General features: G+C 55.5%; 1 protein-coding gene across 4 annotated transcripts; it reads left to right on the forward strand.

The window, feature by feature from the left end:
* Nucleotides 1–786: 786 nt before the first annotated feature.
* On the forward strand, nucleotides 787–15057 carry TNFAIP8L1 (TNF alpha induced protein 8 like 1). 4 transcript variants are annotated; one of them, XM_055249630.2, is made up of 2 exons: nucleotides 787–941; nucleotides 13959–15057. In XM_055249630.2, the coding sequence occupies exon 2, from the start codon at nucleotides 13962–13964 to the stop codon at nucleotides 14520–14522; it is 561 nt and encodes a 186-aa protein (XP_055105605.1). In that variant the 5' UTR covers nucleotides 787–941; nucleotides 13959–13961; the 3' UTR covers nucleotides 14523–15057. The 4 variants fall into 4 exon arrangements, with proteins under 4 accessions (XP_055105605.1, XP_055105607.1, XP_055105609.1 ...); XM_055249632.2 differs by lacking the exon at nucleotides 787–941 and adding an exon at nucleotides 1283–1469; XM_055249634.2 differs by lacking the exon at nucleotides 787–941 and adding an exon at nucleotides 2239–2310.
* Nucleotides 15058–17793: the final 2736 nt, after the last annotated feature.

The raw sequence follows: 17793 nt of genomic DNA on the forward strand, positions 1-17793 counted from the left end.
ACCTCACCCCAAAGATTTATCTATAGCCCCACAACCCTGGGTTAGATTCATCCCTTCTGGTGGCACAGAAATCTGTATTTTTAAATTTTTAACTTATTTTGTTCTTCTTTTTTTTTTTTTGTAGAGACAAGGTCTCTCTAGGTTGCCCAGGCTGGTTTCAAACTCCTGGGCTCAACGTATCCTCCTGCTTCGGCCTCCCAAAGTGCTGGGATTCCAGGCGTGAGGCACCACGCCTAGTTGGAATCTGCATTTTTAAATGGACTTTCAGATCTTTCTGACGCGAAGGGTTCCCCGAGGCCGTACTTTGAGAAACAAGCTTCTGCCGAAATTCCTATTATCCAGGTGGGTAAACTAGCCCCAGGAGGAGGAAGGGGCCCGTGCAGAACCACGTGGTTGGTCTGTTTTGCCTTTTGGCTCTCTGGTCGCTTCCTGTTGGTGTCTCTGTGCCCCCCTCCCCAGGTTCTCTGTCTCGTACTCTTATCTCTTCCCTTTTCTGCGGCCGGCACCCCCACGACAGCCTCGCCCCCGCATCCGGGCCCCTTCGCGATTCCGGAGGAATCCCCGAGAGCCGCCTGACCCCGCCCCAGGCTCCGCCCCTTCCCCCCCACCTCCTCCCATCGCAGTGCCCTGCTCCCATTGGCCTTTTCGTACATTGCCCGCCCTGTCATTGGCTAATCCGGAGCGCTTGGCCCGCCCCCTCATGCCTGGCAACTCTCCAGTCCCCTCCGCGCGGGCGGGGCGAGTGGAGGGCGTGGTCTGCCGAGGGGCGAGGCGAGTGGAGGGCGGGGCCGAGCTGCCCGCCCCCCCCCGGCCCCGGCCCCGGCCCCGGCTCCGGCTCAGGCTCCTGCGCTGCTCCCACCGCCGCGGCAACGGCCCCGGCCCACGGAGGCGGCCGGACGGATCCCCGACGGTTGGACGTACGGACTCTGCTCCGAAAGCAGGTGAGCGCGCAGTGCCGGGGCGCCCCCCATTTCAGCGCATCCCGGGGCCACCTGGCCGCCCTCTGTCTCTCCCGCCCCTTAATGCTTCTGCACCCCACCGCCTGTCCGTCTGCATTCCTGCCTCAGTTTCCCTCTGTCTCTCTGTCACTCTCGCTGTATAGGTTAGGGGGAGACAGGTTGAGTCTCAATTGCCCCCGTTGGCGTGGGGCTCTGCTCTGGGACCAGCACCCCCATCCCCCATGTGGACTCTAGTGGACTCTGCCCCCTTTAACTTCAGGGCGCAGGTGCTCAGGCCAGATTCCAGAACCCTGAGGGCATTCCAGGGGGTGGGCAGCTGGGCCAGCCGTGCGGAGGTGGGCATGACTGTAGCTTCTGGCTAAACCAGGCATCGGTCCAGGCATCGGTGGCGGGGAGCCAGGCCTAGGCCAGCCCAGGCCCACCCAGACTGTCCCCTAACGAGCTCCCAAGTGGCCTGTGGGGCCTTGACCTCAGTTTTGCCAGCTGTGAACTGGGACCGTCGCTGCTAAGGTAATTGGCAGGTGATCTGAAGGACATCTGTCGCCTCCTGGCCTTTTCTGTGAAGTCGAACTAGGCCCATTTCCTGGGATGGTAAACTAAAGCCTAGAAAGAGGCCAATGCTTCCAATGTTTGGCCAGGGAACTGGGGACAGAGGCAGGACAGAATCTGTTTTCTCTGCATCCTCACATTTCCCAGCACCTTCTCTATGGTGGGGGGAAGGGCTGGTGGAGGAGCAGCCCCAGGTGTAAACAGGCCGCCAGAGTTTATTTCCTGAGCCAGTCCCAGCTCAGCTGGGGGTGATGAACGCCTTGGGAGGCTCCAGCAGGGCCAGCCCAGTGGTGGCGGAGCTTGGACCAATCTAGGTTTGAGCTCTGCCACCCGCATGATATCTTGAACCAGTTTTTCAATTCTGCGGAGCCTCAGTTTCCTCATCTGTAAAAGAGGAGTGGGTCGTAACTCCCCGAGTTGAGGGCTGCTGGGGGATCAGATGCAGGAATACAGGCCCTGCTCATAACCCGCCTGATTCTCGCTGTGGCTCTGCCCCAGTCACACTGGCCTCCTCCTGTTCCTCCAACACCCCAGGCAAGGTCCTGTCTCAGGGCCTTTGCATGGGCTGTGAACTCTGCCACTACGGCAGGTCCGAGGGCGCCAACTTTGAAACATAACAAGCTCCCTGGATGGGCTGGGCCCCGGACCTGCACAGGCAAGGGCTGGGAGGGGCAGAGGAGGGGCCGCTCACGGACGCTGTACCTATGGAAACGGTGAACAAAGGGCTGTCTCCAGCCACACAAACACCTGGGTGAATCGGGCACTGGCCAGAGGCTGGAGCAGCCTGGGATACAGGTGGTGGGTGAGTGCCTGGACCCCTGCGGGGAATACGGGGCCGGGGGGGACTTGAACCCTGCTCTGATGGTGGGGTGGCTCTGCAGACGGGTGCAGGTCTGAGGCCCCGCGGTATGGCCCTTCCTGCTGTGTGGCCTTGGACCGACGGTCAGGTGCCCCCAGAGCCTCCGTTTCCCCATCCCCGTTCCCCCAGGGGTCAGCCCAGGTGGGCGAGGGGTCTTTTGATTGCTTGACAATTCAGTATGGTGGGTTCCGGAGGCCTCAGTGTTCCTGTCTGTCCAATGCGGCCACGAAAGGGTGCCTTGAGGACAAAACTCCAGCTGTTGACAGGGAAACACTCCTCCCAGAGAGACGTCAACGCTAAAAAATGACTCACACTTGCCCAGGTACAGCCTCTGGTGTTACAGACGGGGAGGGGGCCAAGGAGGCAGAGCGAGAAGCAGGAACTGCCCAGTTCCACAGCGTGCCTGCCCCTTCTCAGCATCTTCCAACACCCCTCAGCACCCCTCCCTGGAATCACACCCGCTCGAGCTTTGACGCAGGGACCTCTGGCAGAGTTCTTGGGATCTTGTAAATCCCCAGCTTCTAGGCCTCAGTTTCCCCATCTGTCCAATGGGGCTGGTCATCTCCTTTTTCTTGTGGGGCTGAGATAACTGGGGGCAGGGAGGGTGCTTTGAGGGGTGGGGGAGATTCAGCAAGACATTGTCAAAAGCCCGAGGAGGGGATTACAGGACACAGTACTTCTAGAAGCTTCCTAAGGCTTCGTTCCTTCCCCTCTGGGGTGGGCTCTGGGAGAGAGGAGACTTGAACCCCAAATGCGCCATTGACTAGGATGAGGAAAGGATTGCGCTAGGTTAAAGGCTGGGTTCAAATTCTGATTCTGCCACATCACTGCTTTAGAAACAGGCAAGCTCCTGACCCTCTCTGACTCAGTTTCCCTATAACCCAAAACTTGCAGGTCCATCTAGAGAATTTCCCAGCCTGGGCAACATGGTGAAACCCTGTCTCTACTTAAAACAAAGAAAAAAAAAATTAGCCAGGTGTGGTGGCGCGGGCCTGTAGTCCCAGCCAGAGTGGGAGGTTGAGGCTGCAATGAGCGGAGATCATGCCACTGCACTTCAGCCTGGGCGATAGGAGTGAGACCCTGTCTCAAAGAAAAAGAAGAGAATTGGCTGGGCGCCGTGGCTCACGCCTGTAATCCCAGCACTTTGGGAGGCCGAGGTGGCCAGATCACCTGAGGTCAGGAATTCGAGACCAGCCTGGCCAAGAGGGCAAAACCCTGTCTCTACTAAAAATACAAAAATGAGGCGGGCATGGCGGTGAGTGCCCGAATCCAGCTACTCAGGAGGCTGAGGCATGAGAAACACTTAAACCCAGGAGGCAGAGGTTGCAGTGAGCCGAGATCGCACCACTGCACTCCAGCCTGGGTTGACAGAGTGTGAGACTCCATCTCAAAAAAAAAAAATTTTTTTTAATATACATATAAAATAAGTAAAACACATGGGGGATCTGGGAGGGCCTCCTGAGGAGGGGCCATGTAAAAACCCAGACCTGGATGACAAGAAAGAAACAGCCATGTGGAGACCTGAGGGAAGAGCAGCTCAGGCAGAGGGCACAGGTTGTGTAAAGGCCCTGGGGCAGGTTGGCGCCTGGCATGGTGGAGGAGCAGCAAGGAGGCCCATGGGGCTGGAGCAGTGAGGAGGAGGAGGGAGGGAGGAGGGGAGGGGAGGGAGGGAGGAGGGGAGGGGAGGGAGGGAGGAGGGGAGGGCAGGGAGGGGACAGGGCAGGGTGCGCAGGATTTTATGGGCTGCCAGGAACACTTGGCTTTGACCCCAAGAAAGGTGGGAGCCATGGAGGGTGGTGGGCAGGGGAAGGAGGGAACCTGACTCAGGTACTCACAGGCACCCGTTGGCTGCTACAGGGAGGATAGACAGGGGCATGGGGATAGATGGTGCCGAGGGACGAGGGGACCAGGATGGAGGCTGTGGGGGAGATAAGAAGCGGGTTGCGTTAGGCCAGGCACGGTGGCTCATGTAATCCCAGCACTTTGGGAGGCTGAGGCAGGTGGATCACCTGAGGTCAGGAGTTGGAGACCAGCCTGACCAACATGGTGAAACCCCGTCTCTACTAAAAATACAAAAATTACCCAGGCATGGTGGCGCGTGCCTGTAATCCCAGCTACTCAGGAGGCTGAGGCAGGAGAATCACCTGAACCCAGGAGGCAGAGATTGCAGTGAGCCAAGGTCGCGCCGCTGCACTCCAGCCTGGGCAACAGAGTGAGACTCTGTCTCAAAAAAAAAAAAAAAAAAAAAAAAAAAGAAGTAGGTTGCGTTGGGACACATTTATGGGCTGGATGCACCTCCTGCCAGGTGATCCTAGAATTCTCTGCACTGTGAGAACCTATTGCTTGGGCTGAGGCAAGCCTGTCCCCTCCTCTGCAGAGTCATGGGCTATGGGTACCCGATAATTCATGTTTGGCCCTCGAACCCTTTCTCCAGTGGAAATCTGGCCACAGTGGAAAGTGTCCAGGCTCTCCACCACAACCCAGCAGGCAGCTGGCCCCTGCCCATCCATGGGGTGGTCCTGAGGGTTCTGGGGAACCCAGTTTGAGAACAACTGATATCACCCCCAACTTGGGCCAACAGATTCCCCTCTCTCTTTTGCCATAACTAAAATGGACACTGGCCAAGTGTAGCGGCTCACGCCTGTAATCCTAGCATTTTGGGAGGCCGAGGCAGGAGGATCGCTTGAGCCCAGGAGGAGACCAGCCTGGCCAACGTGGCAAAACCCCATCTCTACTAAAAATACAAAACTTAGCCAGGCATGGTGGCAGGTGCCTGTAATCCCAGCTATTTGGGAGGCTGAGGCAGGAGAATTGCTTGAACCCGAGAGGTGGAGGTTGCAGTGGGTTGAGATCACGCAACAGAGCGGGACTCCGTCTCAAAAAATAAATAAAAAACAAAATTGGCCAGTCACAGTGGCTCATGCCTGTAATCTCAGCACTTTGGGTGGCTGAGGTGGGCGGATCACCTGAGGTCAGGAATTCGAGACCAGCCTGACCAACATGGAGAAGCCCCGTTTCTACTAAAAATACAAAATTAACCGGCCGTGGTGGCGCATGCCTGTAATCCCAGCTACTTGGGAGGCTGAGGCAGGAGAATCGCTTGAACCCAGGAGGCAGAGGTTGCAGTGAGCTGAGATCATGCCATTGCGCTCCAGACTGGGCAACAAGAGTGAAACTCTGTCTCAAAAAAATAAAAATAAAATAAAATGGACACTGGCCAAGTGTGGCAGCTCATGCCTGCAATCCCAGCACTTTGGGAGGTCAAGGCGGGAGGATCACTTGAGCCCAGGAGTTCGAGACTAGCCTGGGCAACATAGCAAGATGCCATCTCTACAAAGAAAAAAAAAAATAACCAGGCATGGTGGCGCATACCCGTAGTCCCAGCTACTAAGGAGGCTGAGGTGGGAGGATCACTTGAGCCCAGGAGGTCGAGGCTATGGTGAGCTATAATGGTACCACTGCACTCCAGCCTGGGCAACAGAGTAAACCTTGTCTTAAAAAAAAAAAAAAAAAAAAAGAATAAATAAAAATAAAATGGACACCAACTTGCAAGGCCTGAGTCATGGATTTTTTTTTTTTTTGAGACAGAGTCTCACTCTGTTTCTCAGGCTGGAGTGAAGTGGAGCTCACTGCAACCTCCACCCCCCAGGTTCATGCGATTCTCGTGATGCAGCCTCCCGAGTAGCTGGGATTACAGGGGTGTGCCACACACTGCTAATTTCTGTATTTTTAGTAGAGATGGGGTTTCACCATGTTGGCCAGGCTGGTCTTGAACTCCCGACCTGAGGTGATCTGCCCACCTCGGCCTCCCAAAGTGCTGGGATTACAGGCGTAAACCACCGTGCCCAGCCTGAGTCATGGGTCTTAAAGGGCTTGGTGCAGTGGGACCCTGGGAGTTGGTGGGATGAGGCCTGGGATCACTGGCCTCGGTGGGAAGAGGCGTGAGGCCCCCCGGGCCCCTGGAGCGCAGCCGGGGCTGAGACAAGACAGATGGAGCCGCTGGCGTGGCCCTGCTGAACAGATCCATCAATTATTGACACTCTCTGTGAGGGGCATGAAGAATTCATGGGACAGGGGTGGGGATGGCAGGGACTTGTGACATAATTGCAGCCAGCTCACCAGAGCCACCTCCTGTGTTTTCAGGAATTTTGCCATCTGGTAGTTAAACGCAGCCATTATTTAACGTGGGAGAATATAAACTTATAGTTAAGGCTGGGTGTGGTGGCTCCCACCTGTAATGCCAGCAATTTGGGAGGCCGAGGCGAGTAGATCACTTGAGGCCAGGCGTTCAAGACCAGCCTGGCTGACATGGCCAAACCCCATCTCTACTAAAAATACACAAATTTGTATTTTTGTACAAATAAAAATACAGCAGCCAGGTGTGGTGGCACGCACCTGTAGTCCTAGCTACTTGGGAGGCTGAGGCTGAGGCAGGTGAATCGCTTGAACCTGGGAGGCAGAGGTTGCAGTGAGCTGAGATTTGGCCACTGCACTCCAGCATGGGAGACAGAGCAATACTCCATCTCAAAATACATACAAACATATATACAGACAAACATACATACATATATACATAAACTTGCCGGGCGTGGTGGCTCACGCTTGTAATCCCAGCACTTTGGGAGGCTGAGGCGGGCGGATCACAAGGTCAGGAGATCGAGACCACGGTGAAACCCCGTCTCTACTAAAAAATACAAAAAATTAGCCGGGCGTGGTGGCGGGCGCCTGTAGTCCCAGCTACTCGGAGAGGCTGAGGCAGGAGAATGGCGTGAACCCGGGACGCGGAGCTTGCAGTGAGCCGAGATTGTGCCACTGCACTCCAGCCTGGGCGAAAGAGCAAGACTCCGTCTCAAAAAAAAAAAAAAAAAAAAAAACATAAACTTATAGTTAAATAAAGTACATTTAAGCCAGGGGTGGTAGCTCATGCCTGTAGTCCCAGCACTTTGGGAGGCTGAGGCAGGAGGATCTGTCTCAAAAAAAAAAAAAAAAAAAAAGAATATAGGGACCAGGGGAAGAGTCAAAGGAGCCAGGGAGTTGGTGCCTGGTCACTCATTTTACAGATGGGAAAGCTGTCCCCGTGCACAGGGCCTGCCAAGGGTCACAGCAGGGAGACCTCAGAGCTGTGGATGGACCTGGACAGAGGCTGTGGACAGGGCTGAGGCCTCCTGGCTGTTCCTGTAACAAGCGTTACACAGCCCTGCCCCAGGGCCTTTGCACAGGCTGTGCCCTTTGCCTGGAGCATCTTCCCGCAGACCCTGTCATTGCAGGCCCAGTTCAACCGGCCCAGCCCCTCCCTAGAGAGGCCCTCCTGGTTACCCTGAACTTCATCCCCCGCCCCCATGGCCCATATCTCTCTTCCTGAAATTAACTTGTTTGTTTCTATTTATTGGTTACTGGCACCTCCTCCTTCCAGCAGGGGAACAGTTTTTGCACCCAGGCTGGAGTGCAGTGGCGCAATCTCGACTCCCTGCAACCTCCGCCTCCCGGGTTCAAGCGATTCTCCTGCCTCAGTCTCCTGAGTAGCTGGAATTACAGGTGCTCGCCACCACGCCCAGCCGACTTTTTTTTTTTTTCAGTTGAGTCCAGGTTTCACTATGTTGGCCAGGCTGGTCTTGAACTCCTGGCCTCAAGTGATCCTCCTGCCTCTGCCTCCCAAACTGCTGGGATTACAGGCATGAGCCACCACACCTGGCCAATCATTGTTTTAAAGTGTACAATTTATAACCAGAAAGTTATGTGACCATCATAAATTTCTGGAATCTCTAATTCCAGAACATTCCATTACCACTCACCCCAAAAAAACCTGGTTCCCAATTTAGCAATCGCTTTCCATTTTCCCCTCTTCCAGTTTCCAGCACCCGTGAATCCGCTTTCTGCCCCTGTGGACAGGCCTCTCCTGAACGTTTTTTTTTTTTTTTTTTTTTTTTTTTTGAGATGGAGTCTCGTTCTGTCGCCCAGGCTGGAGTGCAGTGATGCGATCTTGGCTCACTGCAAGCTCTGCTTCCCAGGTTTACGCCATTCTCCTGCCTCAGCCTCCTGAGTGGCCAGGACTACAGGCGCCCGCCACCGTGCCCGGCTAATTTTTTGTATTTTTAGTAGAGACGGGGTTTCACCGTGTTAGCCAGGATGGTCTCGATCTCCTGACATTGTGATCCGCCCGCCTCGGCCTCCCAAAGTGCTGGGATTACAGGTGTGAGCCACCGCGCCCGGCCCTTCCTGAACATTTCATACAAGTGGGATCACACACTGTGTGGCCTTGTGTGTCTGGCTTCTGTCACTGGGAATGATGTCCTCAAGGTGCATCCATGCTGGAGCTTGTGTGTGAGCCTCACTCCTTTTATGGCTAGAGAACATTCCATTGTTTGGACGGATCTCATTGTGTTTATTCATTCACCCATTAATGGACATATGGACATCTGAGTTGCTTCCACTTGCAGGCTACCCTGGGTCATGCTGCTGTAAACCATGACGTGCAAAACAAGTGTTTGCATGGTGTATGCTTGCGTTTCTCTTGGGTAGATCCCCCAAAGTGGAATTGCTGGGTCCTATGGTAACTCCGTGTTTAGATGTCTGAGGAGCCGTCAGACTGTTTTTTTTTGTTTGTTTGTTTGTTTTTTTTTTTTGGACGGAGTCTCGCTCTATCACCCAGGCTGGAGACCTCAGCTCACTGTCACTGCAACCTCCACCTCCCAGGTTCAAATGATCCTCCTGCCTCAGCCTCCAGAGTAGCTGGGATTACAGGTGCCTGCCACCATGCCCGGCTAATTTTTTGTATTTTTAGTAGAGAGAAGGTTTTACCATGTTGGCCAGGCTGATCTCAACTCTTCACCTCAGGTGATCTGCCCACCTCAGCTTCCCAAAGTGCTGGGATTACAGGCGTGAGCCAGTGCGCCTGGCTTTTTTTTTTTTTTCCTTTTGAGACAGGTTCTTGCTCTGTTGCTCAGGCTGGAGTGCAGTGGTGTGATCATAGCTCACTGCAGCCTTGACTTCCTGGGCTCAAATGATTCTCCCCTTCTCAGCCTCCCGAGTACCTGGGACCACAGACCCCCATCACCATGCCCAGCTAATTAAAAACAATTTTTTTTTAGAGATGGGATCTCGCTGTGTTGCCCAGGCTGGTCTTGAACTCCCCAGTTCAAGCACTCCTCCCGCCTTGGCCTCCTAAAGTGTTGGGATTACAGGTGTGAGCCACCTTGCCCGGCCCAGATGATTTTGTAATGAGGAGGCAGCTTGGGGTCTAGAAGGCCAGGGCCCCAGCAAGGCAGGGATGGGATCTGTTTTGATGCCTGCTGTATCCCCGGTGCCTTTGTGGTCTCTTCTGCAAAACAGGCACCCTGGCCAGCGCCTGGTGGGAATGACGAATAGGCACAGGTCGCTGGCTCAGGACACTAGGGTATGGTTACAAGCTTCTGCCCCAGGACAGCTGGTGCTCCATAAATGTTCATTGAGCCACTGAATGGGTGTTAACACCTGAATCCCAGAAGCTGTAGCGGGCTGTGTGTGCTTGTGACGATGGCGGGGTGCCCTGGCATTTGGAGGGTGATGCCCCTAGGCCCCAGGCAGTCCCTAGGAAGGCCCCTGCCCTGTAAGGGCTGATGCGGCCGCTACACCGCCTCCTGCAGGAAGGAAGACCCAGGTTTATTTTGGTCCTCGTCCCGTTCCCCTGGGAGAGCAGTCATCCTCCTGTCTGGCTGCCTGGATGGGAGCGTTTCTGGCAGAACAATGGGTCAGGGAGGAGGAAGGGGAAGGCCAGGCAGCTGGGCTGCCCCAGGTGTCAGCAGGTCCCGGGGCTGCCCTGGCCGTCTTAGGAGTGTGGGGGCCAGGAAGGGAGGCCACAGCTGCTTGCCCCCCATCCCTCTTCCTGTTGGCCTTGCAGGGGGTGGGGGTTGCTCTTGGGAGCCCAGGCCCTTCCTGAAGCTGTAAACAGACCTGACTCCCCTCCGGAATCAACTTCTCCAGCCTCAGGACTTGCAGATGGGAAAGTCAAGGCCCAGAGAGGGGCACAGCCCTGACTGGGGTCACGCAGCTCCCGAGATGGGCAGAAAGACGTGGGCTCCAGGGCCGATGAGGTCCAGGAACCTCATTCCCAGATGCAGAGAAAGGCCTTTTCCTCTTCGAGCCCCCTCGGTTTATTCATATATGAACTGGGGAGGCTGGACCCAGGGGCTCGGGAGACCCCTCTTCGAATCTGCAAACATCCTTTTTTTTTTTTGAGATAGGGTTTCGCTCTTGTTGCCCAGGCTGGAGTCCAGTGGTATGATCTCACCTACTGCAACCTACGCCTCCTGGGTTCAAGTGATTCTCCTGTCTCAGCCCCCCAAGTAGCTGGGATTACAGGCGTCCACCACCATGCCCAGCTAATTTTTGTATTTTTAGTAGAGACGGGGTTTCACCATGTTGCCTAGGCTGGTCTCGAACTCCTGACCTCAAGTGATCCACCCGCCTCGGCCTCTCAAAGTGCCGGGATTACAGGTGTGAGCCACCACACCCAGCCATGTGTGTCTTTTTTTATTTTGTTTTTGAGACGGAGTCTCACTCTCACCCAGACTGGAGTGCAGTGGCGCGATCTCGGCGGCTCACTGCAAGCTCTGCCTCCCAGGTTCAAAGTAATTCTCCTGCCTCAGCCTCCCAAGTAGCTGGGATTACAGGCACGTGCCACCACACCTGGCTAATTTTTTGTATTTTTCGTAGAGACGGGGTTTCACAGTGTTAGCTAGGATGTTCTCAGTCTCCTGACCTCGTGATCCTCCCGCCTCGGCTTTCGAAAGTGCTGGGATTACAGGTGTGAGCCACCGCACCCGGCCAACTTTTCTTTTTTGCACAGAGAATCTCACTGAGATAGAACTAGGTCTGCAAGTTCACAGAGCTGAGGTGGGCACGGAAGGGTGGAATTCCAGGCAGTGGTTGCAGCCTCTCGTCCAGAGGAAGCTCACAGCTTAGGGGGCATTGCGGTTTGGTCACAAGGTTCTGCCCCAGGACAAAGTTAGTTCCGATCTTCCCCATATTTCAGATGGGGAAACTGAGGCACATTGTTGTTAAGTTGCTTGCTGCAGAGGCCAGAGCTGGGAGCAGACCCTAAATATCAGGGTTGCCCTCTAAGACTCACGGCCAGTTGAGGGCGTTAGGTGGGGAAGGCAGAGGGAGTTGGGGTTCAAGGGCGTTGGGAGCCAGTGGTTACTATATTGCTGTGTGGCCTTGGGGAAGTGGCTCAGCCTCTCTGAGCCTTTGTGGTCTCTTCTGCAAAACAGGCAACCTGCCTAGTACACGGTGGCGATGACGAAGTGAGCACACATCGCTGATTCAGGGCCTGCCACGTGGCACTGAGCCAACAGCACCCCTCTTCTGGCCCAAGCCTGCGCAGAGCCAGGGTCTGGTGACCGAGGTCGGAGGGCAGGGGCGGCCCATCCAGTAATTCCCGTGCCTGCCCTGACCTCAGAGGGTGGCCGAGGGTTTGGAACTTTTCCCGGAGTCTGAACTCACACAAAGACCAGCTTTGTGGGGGCTCCTGGGGTAGGTGGGTGCCCACATGGCATTCCAAGGCTGGCAGCCTGGCGCTAGGGTGGGAGTGGAGGCTGAGCAGGGCCTGGGGCAGTGAGAGAGACCGGGGGCGGGTCTCAGGCCCTCCCTCCTCCCCCAGTTCTTCCACACTCGCCTCTTCATTCAGCAGATGTTTCTGGAGTCTGCAGGGACACCGTGGATAAGGAATTGGGCCCATGACCTCCCCTGCGGCCTGGGGTGAGGCAGACCGGTTGGGGTGCAGAGCTGAGGAGCAGAGGAGCAATGGGAATGCCTGGGGAACCTGTGGCTCAGAGGAGGCAGAGACTTGGGGGCCAAAGTGATGGGATGTGTAGGAGTTTACCAGGGAAGAGGCAGGGGCTTGGGGGCCAGGCTTTGGGGGATGTATAGGAGTTCACCACGGAGGAGATGGAGCCTTAGGGTATTGGGGTCCACAGGGAAGAGTCAGGGCTCCAAGTGAGGTGTGGGGCTTGGTCCTGGGGGCTTTGAGGAGCTGTCAGCTGGTTCTCAGCAGGTAAGGGCTATGCCCTACTCTGAGATTTAGGAAGAATTCCAGAGCTGCAGGAAGGAGGTGGGTGGAGGGGGAAGCTCCAGGGCCGGGGAAATTGGGCAGGTTACAGGGCAGGGTGGACAGAGAAAGGGAGCAGACAGGGACAGGGGGATGGTTCTACAGTCAGAGGCCTGTCCCTTGTGCCTCGAGAGCTGGCCAGCCTCTCACCTTGGCCACCTCCCCTGTCCCAGCCTGGACGGGGGCTGTCCAAGTCAGTGTTTCCCTGTTGGAGGAATCATTGGAGCCGTGCCTTCCCAGAAACCCCACAAATGGCCCCCTTTGAACCCACCACTCCCTGGCTCACTCGGGGCTGAAGGCCTTGGGCATGCCTGTTATAAACCTTGTCGGGGGCCGGGCGCGGTGGCTCACACCTGTAATCCCAGCACTTTGGGAGGCCAAGGCGGGCAGATCACGAGGTCAGGAGATCGAGACCATCCTGGCTAACACGGTGAAACCCCGTCTCTATGAAAAATACAAAAAATTAGCTGGACGTGGTGGCGGGTGCCTGTAGTCCCAGCTACTCTGGAGGCTGAGGCAGGAGAATGGCATGAACCCGGGAGGTGGAGCTTGCAGTGGGCCGAGATTGCGCCACTGCACTCCAGCCTGGGCGACAGAGGGAGACTCTGTCTCAAAAAAAAAAAAAAAAAAAAAAAAAAAAAAAAAAAAAAAAATTATATAAATAAATAAATAATAAATAAATAAACCAACCCTGCGGGGGCAGTGGGACTGGAGGCACTGCCATAGTAACAGGGCTCCTCCACCCTGAACAGCCCCGGGTCTGGGGCTCACTCGGAACCCCACCTCATGGAGCTGTGGGGTGAGGGTGGGGAGTGTTGAGCTGGACCTAGGGGGATGGAACGGAACCCCCTGTAACAATCACCTTGAGCCCCTTCTCAGCTCATAGCAAGGATATGATGAGTTTGAGGGCTGGCATCAGGCCCTACAGATAGTGGGGTTTAGAAGGGCCTTCTCTGTTTATAATAATAATCATAATAATAAATAAAAAATAAAATTTTTGATTTTTTGTAGAGATAGGGTCTTGCTATGTTGCCCAGGCTGGTCTCAAACTCCTGGCCTCAAGCAGTTCTCCTGCCTCAACCTCCCAGAGCACTGGGACCACAGGCATGAACCACAGGCATGAATTATAGGCTGGAGTGTGGTGGCATGGTCTTAGCTCACTGCAACCTCCGCCTCCCGGGTTCAAGGGATTCTCCTGCCTCAGCCTCCCAAGTAGCTGGGATTACGGGCGCCCACCACCAAGCCTGGCTAATTTTTGTATTTTTAGTACAGATGGGGTTTCACCATGTTGGCCAGGCTGGTCTCGAACTCCTGACCTCGACCTCAGGTGATCCGCCCGCCTAGGCCTCCCAAATTGCTGGGATTACAGGCATGAGCCACTGCGTCTAGCATGACACTTTTTAAAGAAACAAATTCCGTTAGGCCCTCTGGGGTCTGTGGTATTGTCAACTCTTCTGTGTGAGTGCCCCAATGTGCAAAACTGATGGCTGGTCTGTGTCCCCTGCAGGCCATGGACACCTTCAGCACCAAGAGCCTGGCTCTGCAGGCGCAGAAGAAGCTCCTAAGTAAGATGGCGTCCAAGGCAGTGGTGGCCGTGCTGGTGGATGACACCAGCAGCGAGGTGCTGGACGAGCTGTACCGCGCTACCAGGGAGTTCACGCGCAGCCGCAAGGAGGCCCAGAAGATGCTCAAGAACCTGGTCAAGGTGGCCCTGAAGCTGGGACTGCTGCTGCGTGGGGACCAGCTGGGCAGTGAGGAGCTGGCGCTGCTGCGGCGCTTCCGCCACCGGGCGCGCTGCCTGGCCATGACGGCCGTCAGCTTCCACCAGGTGGACTTCACCTTCGACCGGCGCGTGCTGGCCGCCGGGCTGCTCGAGTGCCGCGACCTGCTGCACGAGGCCGTGGGCCCCCACCTGACCGCCAAGTCCCACGGCCGCATCAACCACGTGTTCGGCCACCTGGCCGACTGCGACTTCCTGGCTGCACTCTACGGCCCCGCCGAGCCCTACCGCTCCCACCTGCGCAGGATCTGCGAGGGCCTGGGCCGGATGCTGGACGAGGGCAGCCTCTGAGCCCCGGGGCCGCCCGACCGCGCCCCTCACGCCTTTTGGGGCTCTCCTGCTGTGCGTGGGTGGGGTTTATGGGTTTTTTTCCACCTCTTTTCTCCCAATCGGACTCCGGCCAAACTCCCCTAGACAGGTGGGTGACCTGTCCCCTTTGAGAGGATGCTGAGGCATCTGTAGAAGCTGTTTCAAACATCGATGTCACCTCTCCTCCTGGCCCCCTACCCAGTGGGGAGAGGAATTCGGGGCCCTACTCTGGGGACCACCTTCCACCCCGTATGTACTTTCTGGGCCACACCGACCCCTGGGTCGCTTGATGTAAAAGCCAAATCTGCTGCTGCTTCCCACTTGATCATGTCGCCTGGGATTTTCATCCCCTCGCACAAGGACTAGGGGTTCACATGGTGAACTGGGGGAAGGGGAGTGTTAGGGGACAAGTCGCAGCACCCCCCACCCCCGCCGTCCATAAACTCACGTCCTAACCCCCAGGACCTCAGAAGATGATCTGATTTGGAAATAAGATCATTACAGATGGAATTAGTTCAGATGATGTCATCTTGGAGTAGGGTGGGCCCCAATTCAAGGACTGGGGTCCTTAAAAAATGGGGGCCCGGGGCAGGGCGTGGTGGCTCACGCCTGTAATCCCAGCACTTCGAGAGGCTGAGGCGGACGGATCACAAGGTCAGGAGATTGAGACCATCCTGGCTAACACGGTGAAACCCCATCTCTATTGAAAATACAAAAAATTAGCCGGGCATGGTGGCACATGCCTGTAGTCCCAGCTACTCGGGAGGCTGAGGCAGGATAATCGCTTGAACCAGGAGGTGGAGGTTGCAGTGAGCCAAGATCGCAGCACTGCACTCCAGCCTGGGTGACAGAGCAAGACTCTGTCTCAAAAAAATAAGGGGGGGAGTGGGGGATTGGGGCCAGGTGCAGTGGCTCACTCCTGTAATTCCAGCACTTTGGCAGGCTGAGGCAGGAGGATTGCTTGAGCTCAGGAGTTCAAGACCAGCCTGGGCAACATGGTGAGACCCTCGTCTCTACAAAAAAAAATTATTGTGGTGGGCCGGGCGTGGTGGCTCACACCTGTAATCCCAGCACTTTGGGAGGCTGAGGTGGGCAGATCACAAGGTCAAGAGATCGAGACCATCCTGGCCAACATGGTGAAACCCCGTCTCTACTAAAAATACAAAAATTAGCCGGGCATGGTGGTGCATGCCTGTAGTCCCAGCTACTCGGGAGGCTGAGGCAGGAGAATCGCCTGAACCTGGGAGGCGCAGGTTGCAGGGAGGCGGAGGTTGCAGTGAGCCGAGATCGACCACTGCACTCAGCCTGGTGACAGAGCGAGACTCGTCTCAAAAAAAAAAAAAAAATTACTGTAGTGGTGCGCACGTATAATCCCAGCTACTTGAGAGATGATGAGGGAAGATCACTTGAGCCCAGGAGTTAGAGGCTGCAGTGACCGATGATCATGCCACTGCACTCCAGCTTGGGTGAGAGTGGGACTCTGTCTTAAAAAAAAAAAAAAAAAAGGATTTGGACACAGACATGCATGCAAGGAAGGCCAAGGATGCCGGCCACCACCAGGAGCTGGGAGAGGCGCGGGGCAGATCCCCCTCAGCCTTGGAGGGACCTAGCCTCACCTTCATCTCAGACTTGCGGCCCAGAGAACTGAATGAGAATAAATGTGCGTGAAGCCCCTCAGTCCACAGGATGTGGTCCTGGAAGCCCCCCACTCAAGAAGGCTCCAGTGAATGCTGGCACGTTCAGCCAGGATGCCTCCATGAAGCTGGAGACCTCTGCCCTGGGTCGGGAGGGGAAACTGCTCCAATCCAGGGACTGCCACGTGGGAGGGGACGGAGCGTGCCCCCCTCCCAGGGGTGAGGGGGGACCCACCTGAGCTGTGTGCACATTTTGTTTATTTATTGTTTCGAGACAGTCTCGCTGTGTCACTAGGCTGGAGTGCAGTGGTGAAATCTCGGCTCATTGCAGCTGCTTCCTCCCAGGCTCAAGTGATCCTCCCACCTCAGCCCTGGGTAGCTGGGACTACAGGCGTGCACCACCACACCCGGCTAATCTTTGTATTTTTTGTAGACAGAAGGTCTCACCATGTTGCCCAGGATGGTCTCGAACTCTTGGGCTCAAGCGACCTACCTATCTCGGCCTCAAAAAGTGTGTACATTGTAATATTGTGATTTCATGTTTGGACAATCAGCAACCAACCAGCCAACCATGTTGCTTTTATCAGACAGACCCGAGAAAGCAAAGCTTGGCTGTCGTCTTGGCTGTGGTACCACCCACGAGATGCGGTGATTCTCAGCTCGGGGCGTGGAGGCGTGGTGTGGGGGAGTCTATTTGCCATTTTTGTTTGTCAGCAGGGGGCATGGGTTCTCAAAGGTTGCAAAATGGTGCTGCAGGTCAGGAAGGTTATTTTGGGTGCCTGTGGGGGGAGGTGAAATGAGGTCCCATGACTGTTTTGCAGAACCTTGCCTGTGGAGGGTAGAGGTTGCGGCAGGGGCCTGTGGGCCTTACTTGGTGAGAAGGTAGGTCTAGCCGGCCCCATCCAGTATTTGAGACATTTGGAATTTGCCTGCATTTAAAACCAAGAGATCACACACACCCGTCTGGATTTGGAGTTTCTCTTGAAAACTCGCCAATTGGGCCATCTGAGCCTGCACTGACGCCTGGTGAAGCTGTGCAGGGGCCGCCCCTCTCCCTTTCGCCACAGTCCTCTCCACTCCCTTTCGCCTCTCCCTGGCCTGCTGCACTCACTGATAGGAAATTCTGACCCCAGACTCGGAGCAGCCTTCCCGTGGTTCGGTTTTTGCTTCCGCGAAAAAGCCAAAGGCCTTGGCCAGAGAGCCAGCTGTTCCTACCTCTACCCCACGCTTCCAAGGCAACCTTCTCCGCTTATCTTAGGCCGAGAGATCTTCAAGAACGTACATGGATTCTGATTTTCTCACGAAGTCCCGATGGAACCCTGTGCTGTTGAGACATCAATGTGCAAAACTCTCCGTGTCCCTGTTGGGCTGTCCAGATAGTCTGGACTCTTGTAAATTTGAGATTTAATTAAAGGAAACAAACCAAATAGAACTATGGAACAATTTAAATAAAAGCACACACCAGCCTGGGCGCAGTGGCTCATGTCAGTAAACCTAATGCTTTGGGAGGCTGAGGCAGGAGGATCACTTGAGCCAAGGAGTTCAAGACCACCCTGGGCCACATAGCGGGACCCTAGCTCTAAAAAATATATATATATAAGGCCAAGTGCAGTGGCTCA

The sequence above is a fragment of the Symphalangus syndactylus genome, chromosome 17 (genome assembly GCF_028878055.3).
Source record: "Symphalangus syndactylus isolate Jambi chromosome 17, NHGRI_mSymSyn1-v2.1_pri, whole genome shotgun sequence".
In the NCBI taxonomy this organism is placed as follows: Eukaryota; Metazoa; Chordata; class Mammalia; order Primates; family Hylobatidae; genus Symphalangus; species Symphalangus syndactylus.